At 44.7% G+C, this 21,088-nt stretch overlaps 1 protein-coding gene across 3 annotated transcripts in view; it reads right to left on the reverse strand.

Annotated features, from left to right (window-relative positions):
- Positions 1–21,088, reverse strand: part of PKD1L1 (polycystin 1 like 1, transient receptor potential channel interacting) — a 412,276-nt gene that overhangs the window by 69,036 nt on the left and 322,152 nt on the right. For all 3 annotated transcript variants that reach the window (XM_073630682.1, XM_073630680.1, XM_073630681.1), the window contains exons 37-38: positions 19,586–19,696; positions 17,639–17,762 (exon numbers count right to left, since the gene is read on the reverse strand). In XM_073630682.1, the coding sequence (XP_073486783.1) occupies positions 17,639–17,762; positions 19,586–19,696 (235 nt within the window). The remainder of the gene's footprint in view (positions 1–17,638; positions 17,763–19,585; positions 19,697–21,088) is intronic.

A 21,088-nucleotide genomic window follows, 5' to 3' on the forward strand; every position in this document is an offset into this window, starting at 1 on the left:
GAATCCTGTCCATTCATAAACTGAGCAGAGTAACACACAGGCTACTCTGCTCAGTTTTCATAGGACACAGGAGCGATCTCGCTCACTGTGTCCAATTCAGAAAAGGCAGGGGCCGGTAAATGACCGGTTCCTTCCTCCGCTCGCCATCCTGACAGATCCCCACAGCTGGCGGGAGAGGAGGGAAGCCGGCTGCGGAGGATGGGGGCGGAGGACAGGGAGCTGGTGTAAAAGGGGGGGGGGAGGACACGGAGGGGGGGCTGGAGGAGGAGGACAGAGAGACGGGTGAAGGACATGGAGGGGGCTGGAGGAGGAGGACAGAGAGCCGGGTGAAGGACAGGAGGGGAGCCGTAGAAGACACGGAGGGGGACTGGAGGAGGAGGATACAGGGAACAGTCATGAATGATCGGTGCAGCAGGAGGGACAGCTGTGATCACCGATCTCCCTGTATAGCTTTTTAGCTGACAGCTGTGGGAGGGAGAGAAGGAGAAGCGGATGTCAGCTATACAGGGAGATTGGTGTTCACAGCTGTCCTTCCTACTGCACTGATCATCCCCGGCTGTGAACCAGGGGAAAATCCAGGATCAGACCGCAGCTGGGATATCGGGCAGCACTTGCGGGTGTCCGGGAGGCTCCTCCCAAATGCAGGAGGCTCCCGCACCTCGCGGGAGACTTGAGATGTCTGCGTTCCGACACCAGAACCGGGACAATCACCTCTTGGAGCAATAGGCCTTTCACCGCGCCCCAGAGGACTAACAAGCGGTCCGTAGACAGATGCAGATTGGAAGGGAAAAATCTGCTTGGGGGGCAAGTTTGGAACTTGATCTTGTAACCAGACAGAATCACTTTGTGGACCCACTTGTCATTTATCAGAGAGGTCCACGGGCTCGGAAACCAGTGAAGACGCCCCCCCCCCCACCCGGACTGCGGGTGAGGGCGCTTCTTCATGCCGAAGGAGCCTTATCTGGGGGTCTGGAGAAACCTGCTCTCGGTTTGCCCAGGGTCGCTTGGAGCCTCCAGAGGGGGGCTTGAAAGACTTCAAGCCTTTGTCAGTGGACCCGGAGGGACGAACAAACTTTCCGTGTGCCGAGAAGGAAGGATCTTCCGACTTGGCTCCTTCCCCTTCTTTGACTGTGGAAGAAAAGTACTCTTCCACCCCGTGACACTCTTAATGATATCATCCAGGGTGGCCCCAAAGGCAGATCAGTTAGGGCTTTTTTAGAGGCCTGGTCCGCAGTCCAACACTTCAGCCACAATACCTGTCGAAGTACAACCGCTGAAACAGACAGCTTAGAAAGCAAGGGAGCTGTGTCCAAAGAGGCATCCCAGAAAACTGCAGCCCCTGGACCAGTTGGTCCACTAATTCCGTGAAGGCAGGAGGAAAGTGGTCACCCTCCAGGTCACGGCGCAACAGCTTCACCCACTCTGTCAGCGTTTGAGACACCAGGGCAATAGTTAAGATCGGCCGAAGCGCCGAACCTGCAATAGTGAACATAGTGCGGCTCATAGACTCTGCCTTCCTGTCAGCCGGATCTTTAAAGGCCGGAGAGTCCTCAACTGCAATCATGGTGGTTTTGTTCAGCCGAGAAACCGGGGGATCCACCACAGGTGGAGTTGTCCACTTTTTGAGAAGACTCTCCTCAAAGGCATAACGCACAGCGAAGCACTTTGGGATCACAAAGGGATGTTTTGGACGCTCCTATTCTTTATAGACAAACTTGTCAAAAAAGAAGGGATAAAAGGGAACACTTTTGCCATGCGAGGCGGCTTGTGAGTGCCAAAAGGGACCACCACCTCCACTGCAGCTGCAGGCTGCATCCTCAATTTTTAAAATTTCCTGCACAGATGCAATCAGTGCGTCCACCAGCGCTTTTTTCGTGCGCAGCCACTGGGGCAGAGGAATCATCCTCACTATCCGAAATATCTAGGAGCGCGGCCGCAGACCCCGCCGGGTGGGCCCCATCCACGGCAGCCGAATCAGATTCAGGATCTGACGAGACAGATGAAGCAGGGGATGCTTCTTGCTAGTCTGCCGCCCAAAAGCCACCTCCACCCAGCACCAAAGGACTCCAGGGCCGCCGTTAGTGTGTCAACAGATGGCAGGGACTGAGAGGGACCTGCAGCCTCTAATAGGGGGTCAGGTGGGGAAACATGTTCCTGAGAATCCATTGGAGAGAAAAAAAAGAGACCCCCACACCAAGAGTGACCACTGCAATGGGACACCCCCCACATCAGTAGCGGTACCGGATCACCAGGACACCCCACAGCAGAGAGAGGAGGGATCCCCCAGACTCACCACCCCACCAGCGTAGCACTTGCTGCCTCAGGTGTAGACCCACACACACATGGCGTTCAAGGAAGAAGAAAAGACAGGAGTCAGCGCCAGGTTAAAAGGAGGAGCTTCCGCCTGCTAAAAACACCGTCCTGGGCTACACAGTAATGGCCGCTCTTGCCTGAGCCAATATCCACCATATCATGGCCGCCGAGCTACACAAACATGGCTGCCGGCCATAGGAAGTCATCAGGCACTGGGGAAAGGACGCCCGCTACGGCAAAATGGCCGCTGGCCGTGCTACACGAAACTACCACAATTGCAGGAGAACCCTGTAGTCTCCCAGGATGAGAATGAGAGAGAGAGAGAGAGGATCCGGGCACTGGACCCAGTGGCCCCCCGGTAAGCACAGCACCTAGGCGGCACGCACCCCCCAGCCCACCATTACTCAACCTCGTCCCCCAGGACCCACTGCAGGCACATTACCCCATATGGAGAGGGGGAAAGAGGGGTTACCAAGAGACCTCCAGGGCCAGGAAAAGGGGGTGCAGGGACAGAGGGGACCCGCAGGACTGACCAACCCGGAGAGGGGCCCACATCCGCCACAAAAACCCCCTAAGGGGAGAGGGGGACATTTACTCACCATGCCAGGACCAAGCGTGCACTGCTCCAGACAGAACTTCCTCGCCACTGAAGTGGGGGCTGTCGGCCATGAGGGATGCTGCAACTCGAGCCGAGAGCCGAGTCGTATGTGACCTCATGAGACATTTAACTCGCAGGGCCAGCCCCCGTCCAGTGGGGCTATGTTGCGGCCGACCTAGCGAGTAGCTGCGGTCTGCACGCGCTCGCTGGCCAGACTGGGGTGACCACTGGATCGAATATCCAGTCCGTCGCCCAGCACAACAGTTGATTGTAGATCTCACTGGAAAAAATCCAGGAAAAACAACAAACAAAAATAAAAATTTCCAGGACTAGAGATCCCAGCAGGGAACTAGGTTCTTACTCCTGACTAGGCAGAAAAAATAGGATTTTTTAAAACAGCTTACCTGTAAAATCCTTTTCTTTTGAAGGACATCACGGGACACAGAGCCTCAGTAATTACTGATGGGTTATATAGGTATCACTGGTGATTGGACACTGGCACACCCTATCAGGAAGTTCAACCCCCTATATAATCCCTCCCCCTTGCAGGGATACCTCAGTTTTGTAGCCAAGCAATATAGTGTATTAAAAGAGGGGCGGGACCTCTGTGTCCCGTGATGTCCTTCGAAAGAAAAGGATTTTACAGGTAAGCTGTTTTAAAAAATCCTATTTTCTTTCTCGAACATCACGGGACACAGAGCCTCAGTAATTACTGATGGGATGTCCCAGAGCAATGCTACCTGAGGGGGGGGAACCACGACCAAGTAGGGTGCAATCAGACCTGAGGACCCTGTACCGCTGCCTGCAGCACACTACGCCCAAAGGCGATATCCTCATGCCTTCTCACATCCACCTGATAGAATCTGGTGAATGTATGAACTGAAGACCAGGTTGCGGCCTTGCAGATTTGAGCCATAGAGGCCTGGTGATGCACTGCTCAAGAAGCGCCAATAGCCCTTGTGGAATGTGCCCTGATCTGAAACGGAGGAATCTTCTGTTTCAAACCGTAAGCTTGAATGATCAACTGTCAAATCCATTTAGAAATGGTAGCTTTTGACGCTGCCTGTCCTCTATTGGGACCCTCTGGCAGCACAAACAAAACATCCGTCCTGCGGATCTGAGCAGTTTCCCCTAGATAGGCCTTAACTGCTCTTACTACATCCAACGAATGTAGAGATCTCTCTTCCGGAGAACAGGGATCTGGAAAAAAGGAAGGTAGAACAATGTCTTGGTTTAAATGAAAATCAGAAATCACCTTTGGTAAAAAACTAGGATGAGGGCGTAGTACCACTCTATCCTTGTGTATAATCAAATAAGGCTCCTTACAGGAAAGAGCTGCTAATTCTGATACTCTTCTAGCAGAAGAGATGGCCACCAGAAAAATTAACTTCCTTGTCAACAAGACCAAAGGAATCTGACTTATTGGTTCAAAAGGCTGTTTCTGTAACACAGCCAGGACCAAGTTCAAGTCCCAGGGGTTTAGGGGCGCTTTAACCGGAGGATTAAGACGCATCACCCCCTGCATAAAGTTTCGGACCAAAGAATGCAAAGCAAGTGGCCGCTGAAATAATACTGATAAAGCAGAGACCTGGCCCTTGATGGTACTCAAGGCCAGCTTCATCTCTAATCCTAATTGTAGAAAATCAAGAATTCTACCTATAACATATTTCCTGGGATGCCAAACTCTGGATTCACACCAGGTTATATAAGCTTTCCAGACTCTATGATAAATCATCCTGGAAGCTGGCTTCCTTGCATTAATCAAGGTAGATATGACAGGACCTGAGAGCCCACGACTCTTCAGAACGTGGGTCTCAATAGCCAAACCGTCAAATTTAGCGTTTGTAAGGCAGGATGGAACACTGGACCTTGAGATAACAGGTCTGGGCGTTCCGGTAGTGTCCACGGGGAACCTACTGTCATCCTTACTATTTCTGCATACCAAGTCCTTCTGGGCCAAGCGGGGGCCACCAGAAGTACCGACTTCCTTTCGTGCCTGATCCTGCGAAGGAGTCGTGGTAATAGCAGAATAGGCGGGAATGCGTAAATCAGTGAGAACCGATGCCAAGGAATCACCAACGCATCCATCCCGCATGCAAGAGGATCTTTTGTCCTTGCCACAAATCTGTCTATCTTTTTGTTGAATCGGGATGCAAAGAGATCTACATCTGGAACCCCCCCATCTTTGGCATATGGCCCAAAAGACGTCAGGATGCAGAGACCATTCCCCTGGAAGTAACTGCTGGCGACTTAGATAGTCCGCCTGCCAATTCTCTATTCCCGGGATGAAAACTGCCGATATGCATGGCACATGCATCTCTGCCCAGACTAAGATCTGGTTCACCTCTTTTTGAGCAGCTCGGCTCCGGGTGCCTCCCTGATGATTGACATAAGCCACTGCTGTGGCATTGTCGGACTGGATCCTGACCGGACAACCCTGTAGCCTGATAGTCCAGGCCTTTAGAGCTAGATGTATCGCCCGGATCTCCAGAATGTTGATGGGTAAGGTCCTCTCTGTCTTGGACCATGCCCCTTGGACCGCAGCCTGTTCCAGAACTGCTCCCCAACCTGACAGACTGGCATCTGTTGTTACCACCATCCAGGTAAGCGGTAGAAAGGATTTCCCCTTCTGCAGGTTTTCGGGTATGAGCCACCAATTGAGGCTCTGACGCACCGCATGCAACAGGTGCATCGGAAAGTCTAATGCCTGAACTTTCCTGTTCCAGGTCGACAGAATACTGTGTTGCAGCATTCTTGAGTGAAACTGAGCATAGGGAACTGCTTCGAATGAAGACACCATCTTCCCTAGTAGCCTCATACAAAGGCGGACTGAGGGACCCTTCTTGGTCCTTACTGTCAGAATCAGCTCTCTCAAAGCAGTGATCTTTGCCTGGGGTAGAAATATTTTCTCCTGGCCTGTATCTATAATCAGACCTAAATACTCCAGTCTTCTTACTGGTTTTAGGAAAGACTTTTCTAAGTTGAGGATCCAACCCAGGTGTTCTAGATACCTGACCGTGGTCTTCAAGTTTCCATTCAAAGAGGCTACCGACCGGTCTATCAAGAGCAGGTCGTCTAGGTATGCTATGACAGCTATACCCTGAGCCCTTAATCTGGCCAGAGGAGGAGCCAAGATCTTTGTGAACACTCGAGGTGCAGTGGCTATCCCGAAAGGCAGAGCCACAAACTGGAAATGGCGCCCTCCTACCTCGAAGCGCAGAAACTTCTGATGAGCAGGAAAAATGGGCACATGCAGATATGCATCTCTGATGTCTATTGATGCCAGAAATTCTCCTCCCTGCAGGGTGGGAACTACTGTTCGAATTGATTCCATGCGGAAGGATTGAATCCTTAGGAATCGGTTCAGATCCCTTAAGTCCAGAATGGGCCTGACATCCCCATTTGGCTTTTGGACCGTAAAAAGGTTGGAATAGAAGCCCAATCCCTGGTCCTTTGCGGGAACTATCATAATGACCTCCTGCGACAAAAGTCGCTCTAACGCTAGAAGGAGCGACTGCTTTTTCTCTGGGTCTCTGGGAACACTTGATCTGAGGAACCGAGGAGAGGGGAATTCCTGAAACTCCAGCTTGTACCCTAAGGTTACCGTGGAGATTACCCATCTGTCCTGGAAGTCCTCCTGCCAGAGCTCTGAGAACTGTCGCAGTCTTCCCCCCACTCGAGTGAGCGGGGGCGCCCCCTCATGCAGAGGTCTTAGTGTTTTGCCTAGTAGGCTTCTTTCCCCAGGACTTCTTTTGTCCCTGGGGTTGACTCTTGTCTCTGGACCCCAATGGAGGCGGCCGTGGAGACTGCCTGGAGGCTGAAGCCCCCGGCGCTGGGGAAAGAGTCCGTTTGAAAGAGGGACGCTTACTCTTCTTCTTGACAGGTAAGAGAGTGCTTTTCCCACAAGAGATTCTCTTGATATAGTTATCCAAGTCCTCTCCAAACAACCTTGCACCACGAAATGGAAACCCAGCCAGTAGCTTCTTACATGGTGCTTCGGCTGACCAATTTTTCAACCATAGGATTCTACATATATGCACCAACCCCAGTGAAAGACGGGAGGTTTGCACGATAGAATCTCTAATGGCGTCAACCACAAAGCATAAGGCCGCTGGAAGGTTAGCAAACCCCTGGGCCTGCTGTTCAGGTAATACTTTGATGACCTGCTTAACATGGTCTCTTAAGTATTGACAGACTCCAATCACTGCTACTGCAGGTTGGGCCACTGATCCTGCTAAGGAGAAAACATCCTTCAATAGGGATTCCATCCTTTTATCTACAGGATCCCTGAGCATCTGAGCATTGTCTACAGGACAAGTCAGGCTATTATTTACGAGGAAATGGCGGCATCAATAGCCGGTATTCCCCACATTTTAATAAACTTTTCTTCCACTGGATAAAGTGTTGAAAACTTTCTCGGCGGAAAAAAACGTTTGTCTGGGTGATCCCACTCAGAATAAATGAGCTTTTCAAGTAAAGTATGAACAGGAAAAGCATGTGCTGCTTGTAAAGGTTTCAGTGACCCCAAAGCAGAAGAGTATTCTTTAGCAGTTTCAGGTATGGGCAACTTAAATGTGGAGCGGACCAATTCAGTAAGGATCTGCACTAAGACTTTCTCCTCTTGGGAAGTCGCAGAGAGTCCCTCTCCACCTGATTCCTCCGAAGAGGAATCATCCGTCCCATCCCGATCCTCTGAAAGGGATTCATCTCCTTTATCCCAGAGCTCCTCTGTCTGAGGGTCTTGGGGAACAGAGGAAAGCCTAGTGCGTTTTCTTCCACTGAGTGAAGACGTAATCACGGCCATTAATCTTTCCTCTAGACCATTAATGGTTGAGGAAAAAACCTCTTGTGTAATATAAACAGGGGCTGAAGTGCCAGAAGCAGGTGTAGCCCCTGACCCCGATGGCTCTCCCTGGCTAGCCGTCCCTGGCCCATCTTTAGGGGGGGAGGATGCTGCCGACAGGGGGCCCTCAGAACCTGAACGAGACCCCCTAGTGTCTCTGGTTCCTGGGGTGCTTGAACCTCTTCTACCCATAGTGCAAAGCAACAAGGTGTGAGGTATACAAATGAACACTGCCCGCTGAGCGATGTAGTCTGGCTAAAAGCCTTGCTACTCAATGCTCAGTCTGGTGTTACTTCAGTAAATGCTGCCTAGGAGAATGCCTGTGTCCCACCTTACATGCGACCGTCAGCTCTGTGTCTCTTAGAAGGCTGTGTGCACCTGTACAGAGTGCCTTTAATAGCCTGCAGCTGGCCTGAGTGGGAGTCTAAGCACCTGTGCTGACGTCCCGCCCCCTCCTCTACCACCCCCCCCTCGAGTTTTGAAAAAAACGAGTGCTTCCCGCGCTGGCCGACTCTCCTGTCATGCTTCTGGAGAAAGGCTGGGGATGAGGGGGGGAGGGAGGGAGGCTGGTAACAAGATCTGCCTGAACGGCTATCTTCAGAGATGGTGGCCATTAGGGCGCAGAGCCCGGGTGGTATAACCACTTTATAGACCCCTGTGGCCCCTCTCTAGCCTGGGGGGGAACATTCAAACATGAGAAATCCCCCCTTCCATCTTACCTTGCAGCCGGCTTGAGATGCTGGGACATAGACAGCGATGAAAAAACACTGAGACAAACAGTCAGCATGTGCAGGTTTGTGCTCTTGGCAGCCCCCGGTGGTCACAATAGGCATAGCATGCATTTACCTTAAAGGAGAAAAGCCACTAGAACTCAAAAATTCTGTGGAATCTCCTCTTACCTTATCCAGCTGCAGGGTGCTGTTTACACAGACCCAATCTTCACCTCTCACGGTGGGCTCCGTTTGAAAAAACTGTCAGAGACTGGGGCCCCCTACGAATAGGGGGATCCAACAGTTCTGGGACCGTAAAGCACCTCGCCAGAAATTAGGAAGTTTAAAGCCATTTTCTGATCTGCGGGGTCCAGCTCTCTAAAAAGAGAAGCATTACGGGTAAAACCTCGTTTCTTCGGACACGAGGCCCGGGTACCATTCAATTCAGCCATGAAAAGACACTTTGAATGGATTCGGTTCGCCTGGCTTGCCCCAGTATAGGATCTTAGGATATTCCCTTTGGAGCTCAGCACAGGACATCTTTACACGTCCATCACCTAAGACACTGGCGTAAAAACGGAGGTATCCCTGCAAGGGGGAGGGATTATATAGGGGGTTGAACTTCCTGATAGGGTGTGCCAGTGTCCAATCACCAGTGATACCTATATAACCCATCAGTAATTACTGAGGCTCTGTGTCCCGTGATGTTCGAGAAAGAAAAACTGAAGGCCTATAGCAGAGAGGGGGGTGTATATCACCTAGGACTGTCCATGGGCGTAGCCAAGTCTTTTTTTCTGCCTAGTGCCCTACTCCTGTAGGGGGCGATATAACCCTATGGTTCTGAATAAAGAAGGCTGTATCTGTCAATAAACGAATGAGAAATGGCTGTTAGTAACCTGAGGTGTATTTATAAGTCATTGAATCTGTCATTCACCAAACATTCACTGCTGGTAAAACTTCCTGGTGCATGTGTTTTAAAATGACAGTTTTTGATTCACTATCAGTGAATGTTTGGTGAAAGTCACATACACTACTATATATCCCCTAGTGTCCGGAGCCTATGAAAATGCAGACCATGCATTGGTAACTTCGCTAATCTGAGTGTCTCTGCAGTTATTGCTCTACTGAAGCATTCGCTTCATATTGTGAGCTCTTGCAATTGACAAGGTCAGAAAAAAGGCACTAGAAGAATATAACATACTACACTATCTTCTTGTATTTTATGTTACAGTTCCATATATTTCATAGGTTTTTCTGGCACTAGGGCTATATTTACAGTAATGGCCCTTACAGGCAAGTAGGGTGAGATAAGACAGCACCAAGCATTAAAATTCACAAACTGAGTGCTGCAGTTCTGCATAAGATCAAACTAAGGTCCCTGAGCCCTGCTGAAACCACAGATCCATTATTTGATGTGAAGCCTTACTAAACACACAGTGGGGTTTATTTACTAAAGGCAAATAGACTTTTCACTTTGCAAGGGAAGTTGCACTGCACAAAGGAATTTTCATCAGAGCTTAGTGAATGACATTAAAGTGATTGTAAAGTCTTTGTTTTTTTCCCCTATAAAAATAACAAACATGTTATACTTACCTGCTCTGTACAGTGAATTTGCACAGAGCAGCCTGGATCCTCCTCTTCTCGGGTCCCTCTTCTGTGATCCAGGCCCCTCACTCTTGTTGAGTGCCCCTACAGCAAGCAGCTTGCTGTGGGGGCAACTGAGCCGAGTCACAGCTTCTTGTGTCCATTCAGACATGGAGCCCCGACCCAACCCTGCCCCCTCTCTCCCCTGATTGGCTAGCTGACTTTGATTGACAGCAGCGGGAGCAAATGTCGCTGCTGCTGTGTTTCAGCCAATCAGGAAGGAGAATCTCGACGAATGAGACACTCGTGAACATCGCTGGACAGAGAGGGACCTCAATTAAGTGTTAGAGAGGCTGAGGGGGCTGCTGCACACAGAAGGCTTTTTATCCTATTGCATAGAATGCATTAAGATAAAAAATCTTCTAACTTTATGGTCGCTTTAAGTGCTGCTGACTTTCATCATCCAATCATGTTCAAGCAAAAAACTTGTTTTTTATTTTCCTTGCATGGTATTGGAAAGTAAAATTTCATCTCATTCACTAAGCTCTGTGGAAATTTGCCTTGCAAAGTGCAACTTCACTTGCAAATTTAACAGCCTATTAGTAAATCAACCTCAGTACCACATAACACGTATTGACGATGCAACCATTAACAATCCTCACACCTGGCATTTTTAATTAGGGCTGCAAATTTTTTGTAAGCCTCATCCTGAGCATGAAAAGTTGCTAATGCGTGTTTATTGTTCCTAGTCCTCTATTCCAAAGACCTGGTTCCTGTTTGCCAATCCTGACTTTCAGTTTCTGGACTCTTAGTTTTTGCTCCATTACTTTTGCTGTTTGCTTGTTTTCCAGAGAACTCTGCAATTACCTTGCACTGTTTTGAACTCCAACTGCCCTCCCTGGCTCTCTTGCTCACTGCTCAACACTTATATAGTTCACTGCCACTGTTGGGCTGCTAACTACAAGCCAACATCATCCTATATATTGCTGTACATATCCCATGTATGGGATATTTATTGATAACCAGTTATTCAACCATTGCTGAATATACACTGCACATGAAAGAACTCCAACATCTGGGTTTACCGCTGGTGATCTGCTGAGCTTCAGCCATGACACTGGAACAACCCTGATGATCTTTCCCTCTGATGTCTATTTTTCAATATTTGTGGCTAAATATAACAAGAGTGCTACAGGGGAATGGGGTGCAGGGGATGTTGAGAGGAGTCAAAGTGTTTTTATTATAGCTTAGGAAACATGAAACCATCTCAGCTGATAAGAAGCCTGTGGGGGGTGGGGCCAGTTGATTGATACCCAATATGACAGAATGGTACGCAGAGACCAAGGGAAGTGGCACAATTATCTGGTTAAGTTGAAGGTAAACAGACAGCCAACGGAGCAACAGTGGCAAGATACTTGGCCTAACTGTTCCAAACAATATGGTATCAATGACACAGAATTACAGGCAACACTGATGCGGAAGTTTTCAGCAATGTTAGCAGCACATTGGCATATTTCCAGAGTTGTATCTTTTGTAAGGCTTACGTTTCTGGAACCGCATCTAAATCTTACATAGGTAAATCTTACATAGTAGGTGAGGTTGAAAAAAGACACAAGTCCATCAAGTCCAACCTATGTGTGTGATTATGTGTCAGTATTACATTACATATCCCTGTATATTGCGGTCATTCAGGTGATTATCTAATAGTTTCTTGAAGCTATCAATGCTCCCCGCTGAGACCACCGCCTGTGGAAGGGAATTCCACATCCTTGCCGCTCTTACAGTAAAGAACCCTCTACGTAGTTTAAGGTTAAACCTCTTTTCTTCTAATTGTAATGAGTGGCCACGAGTCTTATTAAACTCTCTTCTGCGAAAAAGTTTTATCCCTATTGTGGGGTCACCAGTACAGTATTTGTAAATTGAAATCATATCCCCTCTCAAGCGTCTCTTCTCCAGAGAGAATAAGTTCAGTGCTCGCAACCTTTCCTCATAACTAAGATCCTCCAGACCCTTTATTAGCTTTGTTGCCCTTCTTTGTACTCACTCCATTTCCAGTACGTCCCTCCTGAGGACTGGTGCCCAGAACTGGACAGCATACTCCAGGTGCGGGCGGACCAGAGTCTTGTAGAGCGGGAGAATTATCGTTTTATCTCTGCAGTTGATCCCCCTTTTAATGCATGCCAATATTATTTTGCTTTATTAGCAGCAGCTTGGCATTGCATGCCATTGCTGAGCCTATCATCCACTAGGACCCCCAGGTCCTTTTCCATCCTAGATTCCCCCAGAGGTTCTCCCCCCAGTGTATAGATTGCATTCATATTTTTGCCACCCAAATGCATTATTTTACATTTTTCTACATTGAACCTCATTTGCCATGTAGTCGCCCACCCCATTAATTTGTTCAGGTCTTTTTGCAAGATTTCCACATCCTGCGGAGAAGTTATTGCCCTGCTTAGCTTAGTATCGTCTGCAAATACAGAGATTGAACTGTTTATCCCATCCTCCAGGTCGTTTATGAACAAATTAAATAGGATTGGTCCCAGCACAGAACCCTGGGGAACCCCACTACCCACCCCTGACCATTCTGAGTACTCCCCATTTATCACCACCCTCTGAACATGCCCTTGTAGCCAGTTTTCAATCCATGTACTCACCCTATGGTCCATGCCAACGCACCTTATTTTGTACAGTAAACGTTTATGGGGAACTGTGTCAAATGCTTTTGCAAAATCCAGATACACCACGTCTACGGGCCTTCCTTTATCTAGATGGCAACTCACCTCCTCATAGAAGGTTAATAGATTGGTTTGGCAAGAACGATTCTTCATGAATCCATGCTGATTACTGCTAATGATATCATTCTTATTACTAAAATCTTGTATATAGTCCCTTATCATCCCCTCCAAGAGTTTACATACTATTGATGTTAGGCTAACTGGTCTGTAATTCCCAGGGATGTTTTTTGGGCCCTTTTTAAATATTGGTGCTACCTCTAGATAGAGGGATTGCTGTAGGCAGAGTAGCAGCGCAAGTGGCACTTGGAAGATTAAATCCTAGTACACACAATCAGAATATTGTACAAAAAATACCCCTTTTGAAGAGATCGTATGATAATCTGATCGCTAGAACACAGCTTTCATCTGAAAATATCCGAAGTTACAAACACGTGCATTTTTCTCAGATATCAGATCTTACACTTTTCATTCAATCAGTACAGTTTTCATCTGAAAACACAATACAAATACAGTAAAACCTTGGCTTGCGAGTAGAATTCCTTCCAGAAACATGCTTGTAATCCAAAGCACTTGTATATCAAAGCAAATGTCCCCATAAGAAATAATGGAAACTCGGGTGATTCTTTCCACAACCATTTATTCATAGGTCTTTCAGTTTATAGTCTATATAAGAAGATTATAACAATATGATAGGTTGTGTAACCATAAAATGTCCATTGACAAATGGCAGCCTCCACAAGGGGATTAGAAGCAAAATCCAACAGGAGCTACAGAGTATAAGAGAGAAGAGAGGCACCTCTAAGTGCCGGTTCACACGGGGGCGACTTATCAGGTGACCTAGTCGCCTAACAAGTCGCCTCCCATTCTGTACAATGGAACCATTCTAATAGGAGCGACATAAGTCGCTCCGACTTAGAAAAAGGTTCCTGTACTTCTTTTGGGGCGACTTGAGGTGACTTGCATAGACTTCTATACAGAAGTCGTTTTGCAAGTCGCCGTGGATGTCGTGTGCAGGTCCCTCGGTGAGGCGACCTGCAAGTCGTGCCGTCCCTAGTGTGAACCGAGCCTAAGTGTAGCAATATGGTTACATTTAATGAAGGTGCAACATTTAGCAGATAAATCATGTGCTGCGCTATCACCTTAATGATCTGCTGAACCTGCAGCAAAAACCTAAAAAAAACAAAATTGTTAACTAAAGTGATGTGCCTATAAAATCAAACCCAAGGATAAAAAAATATAATATATAAGCGACTAATGTCGTCATACAGCTTACAACATCATATAGCGTGAATATACACACATTTCATAAAATATAAATATTGATACAAAAGTGATCCATAAAGTATTCAAGTGCATATAAGTCCGTGATACTCTGACCACCCAAGGTCAGTTTTGTAATTAATACAGAGATAATAAACGTGACTTGATAGGTAACTGTGAATATAGCGATCGGCCTCAGTGATTACACTCAGGTGCTCCCCACCCCAAGGTAATGGCTGCTCACCTCAGAGCGCGTGATCTCACAATTAAGTTTGGTCAATACACGCTTTTGAATCATCAAAATGGATTCCAGGTCAGGTTCCAAGGTCCAAACACTGCTTAAAGATGTAGCCTCCTCATATATAAATATCAAAAGGAAACTTCCATAGTGCGATACGCTTTAAAAGATTTTATTGCAAACAAAGCCCTATTATAGGGTACTCACATGGGTCTGGTGCGTTAGTGCACCGCTCTATAGTATGCCTTAATAGCGCCAAGCTGTGGATGAGATCGTGTGCTCCTACTCCATAAGACAGACCAGCTGCCTCATGCGCCGTCCAGTCCCCCTTACTATTTATGCAACATTTAGCAACTCACATGGTTGATGATTTAAAACAGGCACATCTAAGTATGCAGGCATCTGGGGTAAAGCTGTGACATAGACCATCCTCTGCACTGCCGGCACTCACCGATGTCAGTCTGTAATCGTGACCGGGAAGACTACCCTGAAAGCGAGGCTCGAAGTGCTCGTGGAGGGCAGCATGGAAGGGATCACGCCGATGGCGGTGCGGAGGATGGTCTATGTGGACAGCTTTTTACCCCGGATGCCTGCATACTTAAATGTGCCTGTTTTAATCATCAACTATGTGAGTTGCTAAAATGTTTTATTTTCATTAAATGTAACCATATTGCTACACTTAGAGGCACCTCTCTTTTCTTTTATACTTATAAAGTTGTGACATGAATTTATTAAACAATTTTGCTTGTCTTGCAAAAGCTCTCAAACCAAGTTACTCTCAAACCAAGGTTTTACTTGTACACTACATCGCTTCCAGATTTTTATTCTGTTGTACGAATATTTTCGTACTTCAGTAACCTAATTATTTTCGATATGGAGACTAGCATGCAAAAAAAAAAAAAAAGGATGATCATTCGCCCGATAATCTCATTGTGTGTACTAGGCTTTACTTTAATCCTATGCTGCAGCTGTGGAGTCTGAGAAATAGCAGAGCAGTGTCCCTAGTCTGTCCTTTCTTGCCAGGAACCACTCCCTAAGGCTACATAGGCTATCCCTATCCAGCGTGGATCCTGTCCCTACTCTAACCACTTCACAACTGCACTCCAACCACAGCGGGGCACTGCTGTTTATTAGCAGCACTATCCACTACAAAGATGGCCACCAAGGTTACCCAGTGTTGCAGTGTCCAGTCGGATTGCTGCTCCCCTGGTAAATCCTATGGAGGCTGCAGACTCTCATCCTCCACCCCCCTTACACAGGGGTCAGCAACACAGCACCATGTACAAAGGGCAGGGTAAACTGCACCTGCCTACAAGCCTACCATGGAAAGCAGACAGCATGTCCCCTCCAATAGCACGCTCTATTTAATGTTTTTAATATAAAGTATAAAGTCACACGGCACAAATGCAGAGAAGTAAGAAGAAATCCTGGATAGCCGCACTCTGGGATAAGGACATCTTTATTGAAGTAAAATCCAACAATACAGGCAAATACAGAGGAGTACAGGGTAGTAGGGTAGTAGACTGCTAACGCGTTTCACATCATTTGGATGCTTATTCGGAGCTACGAATAAGCATCCAAATGATGTGAAACGCATTAGCAGTCTACTACCCTGTACTCCTCTGTATTTGCCTGTATTGTTGGATTTTACTTCAATAAAGATGTCCTTATCCCAGAGTGCAGCTATCCAGGATTTCTTCTTACTTCATTGCAACTCAGCAAAGCCAGCACCTGGAATCAGTTCTCACTAGGGCGGTGTCATCCCAGAACAAAGAGTGTTTGTGAGCTGCATCTCTTCTTTTCGGCACAAATGCAAAGCTTGAACAAAAGGGCATCTCAATAACATACGACTTGGGGAGCATAACAATAAAACTTAGCCCTGTCTGGCATCCCTCATCTGCTATACTATATCTTAGCAGGCTGTATTTTCTGTATTAGAATGTTTGTTTGGGCTAAAATTTGCAGACCCCTGTTGCATTTCATTTATAAATGCCCGAGCTAAAGGAACTGGATAATAATACTGCTCCCCAGTGCAGTTTGGTGTGAGAAAAGTTGCACAACACAATGTTACTAGCAATAGGCCACAATACCTCCCAAAGGCCTCTGATTTCTTGGTGAATCTTATGGCTGAAGCATAAAATTAATAAATTCAGCAAACTTCCTCTTATTTGACAGAATTACAATATTTCTTGAATAGCAGCATGCTGAAAAAGCTGAATAATTGTTGCAAGGATAAAATATGGTATATCTATGGTAAAGTAATGGGTTTATTAAAAGGGTAGTGAACTTGTTCATTGGGCAAATTGTAGAATGATTAAAATAGCAAAAAACATTTTGACGTTTTTACAAATGTAGATTTTAGTAATTATGTTTTGGAATAGAGAACCTTGACGGGGCTGTAACCATTTCCTATGGTATTCAAAGCTAAAAAATTGGGTAAAGATATACTTTAACTCCAACTGCTTGCAGGAGGTTTGCTTCTCCTACATGCTTCTTAATTGCATAACACTTTGACAAGCTCCCATCCACCATTGTAAACTTGTTTTTGAATATGCATGATCCAGGTCCCTCATACTATTTCTTTTATCTCTATTTAGTGAATCATTGACTAAGTACAGCATGTGTATATCAGGTGCTACAAGTAGTGAAGAATGTATATTGATGATAGCCCTGGAGCATATACCTTCAAAAATAAATCTTATATTTCCATCTTGACAGATTCCTGTTAGGGTTTCTAGCAACAATTACATTTCGTGTCAAGCCAAGAACTTTTTTTTTTCCCAGAGAAGAAATAGAACTACTGCTGGGTTTTTACTGCTATCCAGGTCACCATTATTGAGATTTGCATTCACGTCCTGTATTGCTGCTAGTTTCAGCAGAGAGGAAGTGGAGTAAAATCTGTTATAGTAAAACAGACAGAAAAGAAAAAATGACAGGATTTCAAGTATTCCCTACTCTACTTCTAGAAAGCATTTTTTTTTCTGTTTGTGCTACTGTTAGGGACTTCCCTTCACTTCCTGTCTGGTAAAACACTGTCAGCAAGAGAAGTAGGGTTAAATTTCTCTAACAGAGCCCTGGATAGCGGAAAAAAAAACTAACAGGGGTTCTAACCCTTTCTAAATCCAAGTAACAAAGTTAATATTGGAAATACACTTTAACATAAAAACTCAGCTTTCTAACACAAGAAATTGCAGAAGTGGTAAACAAACTATCTTGCCTGAGGGAAACCCCTGTAATCCATTCTGCCTTAAAGACACTTTAACTAACATCCCTTTATCATAAATATGTTTAAACAAAGCAGATGGTATACTGTATATACCTTTCACAAAACGTTTTGAAGGCTAATGACTAATTTACCTCTCTGTTTGAATATATCTCATCGTATGAATGATTCCAATATAGACGGTCAAGTAACACATTAAAGCTCCAGTCCCACCACTGATCCTCTGTTTTGATTTCATTAAAAAGTTGTACAGGATTTCTGTTGTTGTACAGAGTTAAAAAAAAATATCAATTAGTAAATCAACAAATAAAATACATGAAATCCTAATTCCTTTTTGTAAAAAAAAATAAAATTTAACAAAACTTATTTCAGCCAATTCGAATTCAATTTTCATTTGTCAACTGCCTTACACAAGATGGTGTATATGAAATATCAAAGTAGACTGGGATAGCATAATGTCTTTTTTATTGTTATAGTCAAACACATAAAAAGTTAGTTATATTAAAATGTCAGGGTTGCTTTTAGCTTTAGCCTGGCCTTTTTGTAAAGGACCACCAAGACTATCTTTATTACTTTTTTGAATCAAATAAACTATAAATAATTCACGGTAGTCAAGTGAGCCAGAAGACATAAAAATAAAGGAGAATGACCAGTCTTGTAATCTCTATAGATCTTAAAAGTAAGTACCTTTTAAATTGTTAAATATTTTGCATACACAGCCAATTTATATTGCAATTCTTATTCTACAAGGGAGATTTTTGTTGAGTGTTATCCAAATCTGAAACAAGCTTGTTTTTTTTTTTTAATTTAGGAAAATCATACACATTTCAAATTTTTTTTACATTTGATTCCCTTATCAGCTTTTTAATCTAGTATCCTATAGCGTTACTAGTTTAAGTAAAGAGTAAAGCTGGACATTTTTGAACAAACATTCGTATAAACATTTATGCGAAAATTCCCATCAGTACATTCAATGACATAACAAATGTCATTTAAAAGTACTTTAAAAAGTATCCTTTTTACATTTGATTGCAGAGTGAATGGACTTTCCCTAATCAAAAATACATTCACTCTTTGAAATTTGCTCATAAGGAAACATTTCCCATCCTGTTCCTTTGAATTTTCTTGTCACTGGGTGTGAAAACGACCATTGATGTGGCCCTACTAATGATTATAAAATTAAACTTTTAAAGCAAGTTCTACTAGTATATGGGCAGCTTAACTCCTGGCAGTACAAAAATTGTCGTCCACTGGAGGGCACCCAAACAGACACAATGCCACTGTTTGGGTGCACATTATAAACTCTTCTCTGTTGATTACAATAATTACCAGGAATTGGGATTCTATTACAGTTTCACATAAGACACCTTTGATATTTGTCCCTACACTGATCCCCATTCCTAGTTTTAGGACTGGCTTGTAAAAATACAGTACCAAAATTTAAATGTGTTATTTTTACATATCTAGATGTCTTTCCTACATATCCTACCCTATCCTACATATATTATTGTAAAAGAAGAATACAGGAAATAAAATAAAGTTTTATTTTACCCCTTAGTTCCAGCCAGATAAAGAGATTGCTTGTTCAAATTACGAATAAAGAGTGTGTCACATTTTAGAAAGGAGGATTAATAAACAGGTTGTGTTGTATTCCAAATAAAATGCTTACGATGAAAGTTACAGTAATAAAAAATGCATTTGGATGTTGGACTTCCTAAAGATGGCTGCCACTTGGGTTCCATTGTAATGAAAGCAGTGGGTGGATTTATATCATCTCAGTGTTTGGCTTCCCTCTTTCTCTATGCACAGCATCCCTAGAGGACAGAGAGTTGACTACCCAACCATAGCAGCATAGTTACCAAGTGCTTAGCTGTCAATTCAGCCAGGAAACTTGGGTAACACCCAGTTTTGAGCGTTGTCTCTCAGGTCTCCAGGAGGTTGAAGCGAATATTTACAAGAATAATGTTTTCTCTTTCTATGTAACTATTTAATGCATGCTTGAATAAATTGGGGCTATGCATGTTATGCCCTGTTATGTAATTGTTCAATATTTTATAGGTGTGAAATTTACATTTGCTTACCTTATATATTCATTTCTTACTGCTTGGTTTGAAAAATATTCATTGTTTGAATACTTCCCAAATGTTATGAACACAAATACAGAGGTCATAACAATGTATGCTGTAAGCTCCCTAAAAGATACAAACCATAAAGAAAATGAAAGTATACTTTTTTTTTCAAATGTAACATACACAATTAAAACATTTTAATCAATGTATACAGTAGGTATTTTTATGCTGTCAGATTTTAAATGCAGGACTCAATAGGTTATCTGTAATGTATAATTTTCCCACAACCTTTTCAATCTAGGTAAGGGAGATCATATGTGTAAGAAGATTAGTAAAGGCCAGTTGTGATCCACTTTATTGATATAGGTGACCCCTTACTTCAGAAAAGGGCCACACATAATATTCAATGTAATGCTACAGAAACCTGTCAGAGACTGCAATAATGCTTTTGAGGATCTAAGAGTATCAGCATGTTACAAGAGATGAAAACTGTTGTATTATCCCTTGTACAATTTTTGGAATGGGTGGCTCACCCTGCTTGTCATTTTGCCAACCCAAGGCTCCTGCCACCTTGTTATGCCTGATGGAGTTTTTGGAAAGAGGAGTTCAGGCTTCTTGTGCACCTGTGCCATAAGGTGTTGGTGCTGCTACTTAAAGGCTTCCACAGCCTGCCAGGTCCAAAATCTGAGTATGATCCTGCTACCCTTTGTACACTTTTTGGAATGAAGGGCTCACACTACTTGTGCATATTGCTTTTGCTACCTTACCATCACATGTTACCTGCCATCTGCCAGGTCTAAAGTCTGAGCAACATCTTAGTATCTCCTATTTTTGTACGTTGCTCATGCTACACTCTGCACTGCTTCTGGTCGAATTTCTGCTGCTGCTGTCTGAGCATGCTTAAAGCAGTATTATTCCCAAAAGCAAGCATTTATTATACTGCAGCTTGACAATTCTTAAATGTTTTGACTGCATTCATTTCCTTTTTTAGGTTTTCAATTCTTCTAATTTCATCTGGTGATCCAGCCAGCAAGTCTGTTGTTTTTCACAACGCAAACTCTCCAGCAGAATCTGTTTACTTGGATGAGACAAACCACTTAACACTTGCTTACATTTCTTAGTGCATCTAAATGCTAGTCAATCTAACACTCCCCTCCCCCCAGACTCAGAATGCTGCTGTACAAAGGTGCCTCCTGTGCTCCTTCATCCAGAGTGAGGGCACTCTAATACAGTAGGTGTGTTACTGGCCAGATCACCAGGTAAAAGCAGAGGAGAAAAAAGCCAAAGAAAAAAACTGATGCAGCTACCACATCTAATGATTGGTAAGCTGTAATATAATATATTTTTGGTTTTAGGTTTAATACCACTTTAAGCTGCCATCTCCCACACCCATGGTAATACATTTTGTTTGCTTATTTTTGCTCCATCATCTAGACAGGCAGGGCTGCCAGGAGTTTCCCAAAGTATTCTGCACAATTTCCTGCTCTATAGTAAACACTTTTTAAGAGGCATGTT

Source organism: Aquarana catesbeiana, linkage group LG05 (genome assembly GCF_042186555.1).
Source record: "Aquarana catesbeiana isolate 2022-GZ linkage group LG05, ASM4218655v1, whole genome shotgun sequence".
Lineage (NCBI taxonomy): Eukaryota > Metazoa > Chordata > Amphibia > Anura > Ranidae > Aquarana > Aquarana catesbeiana.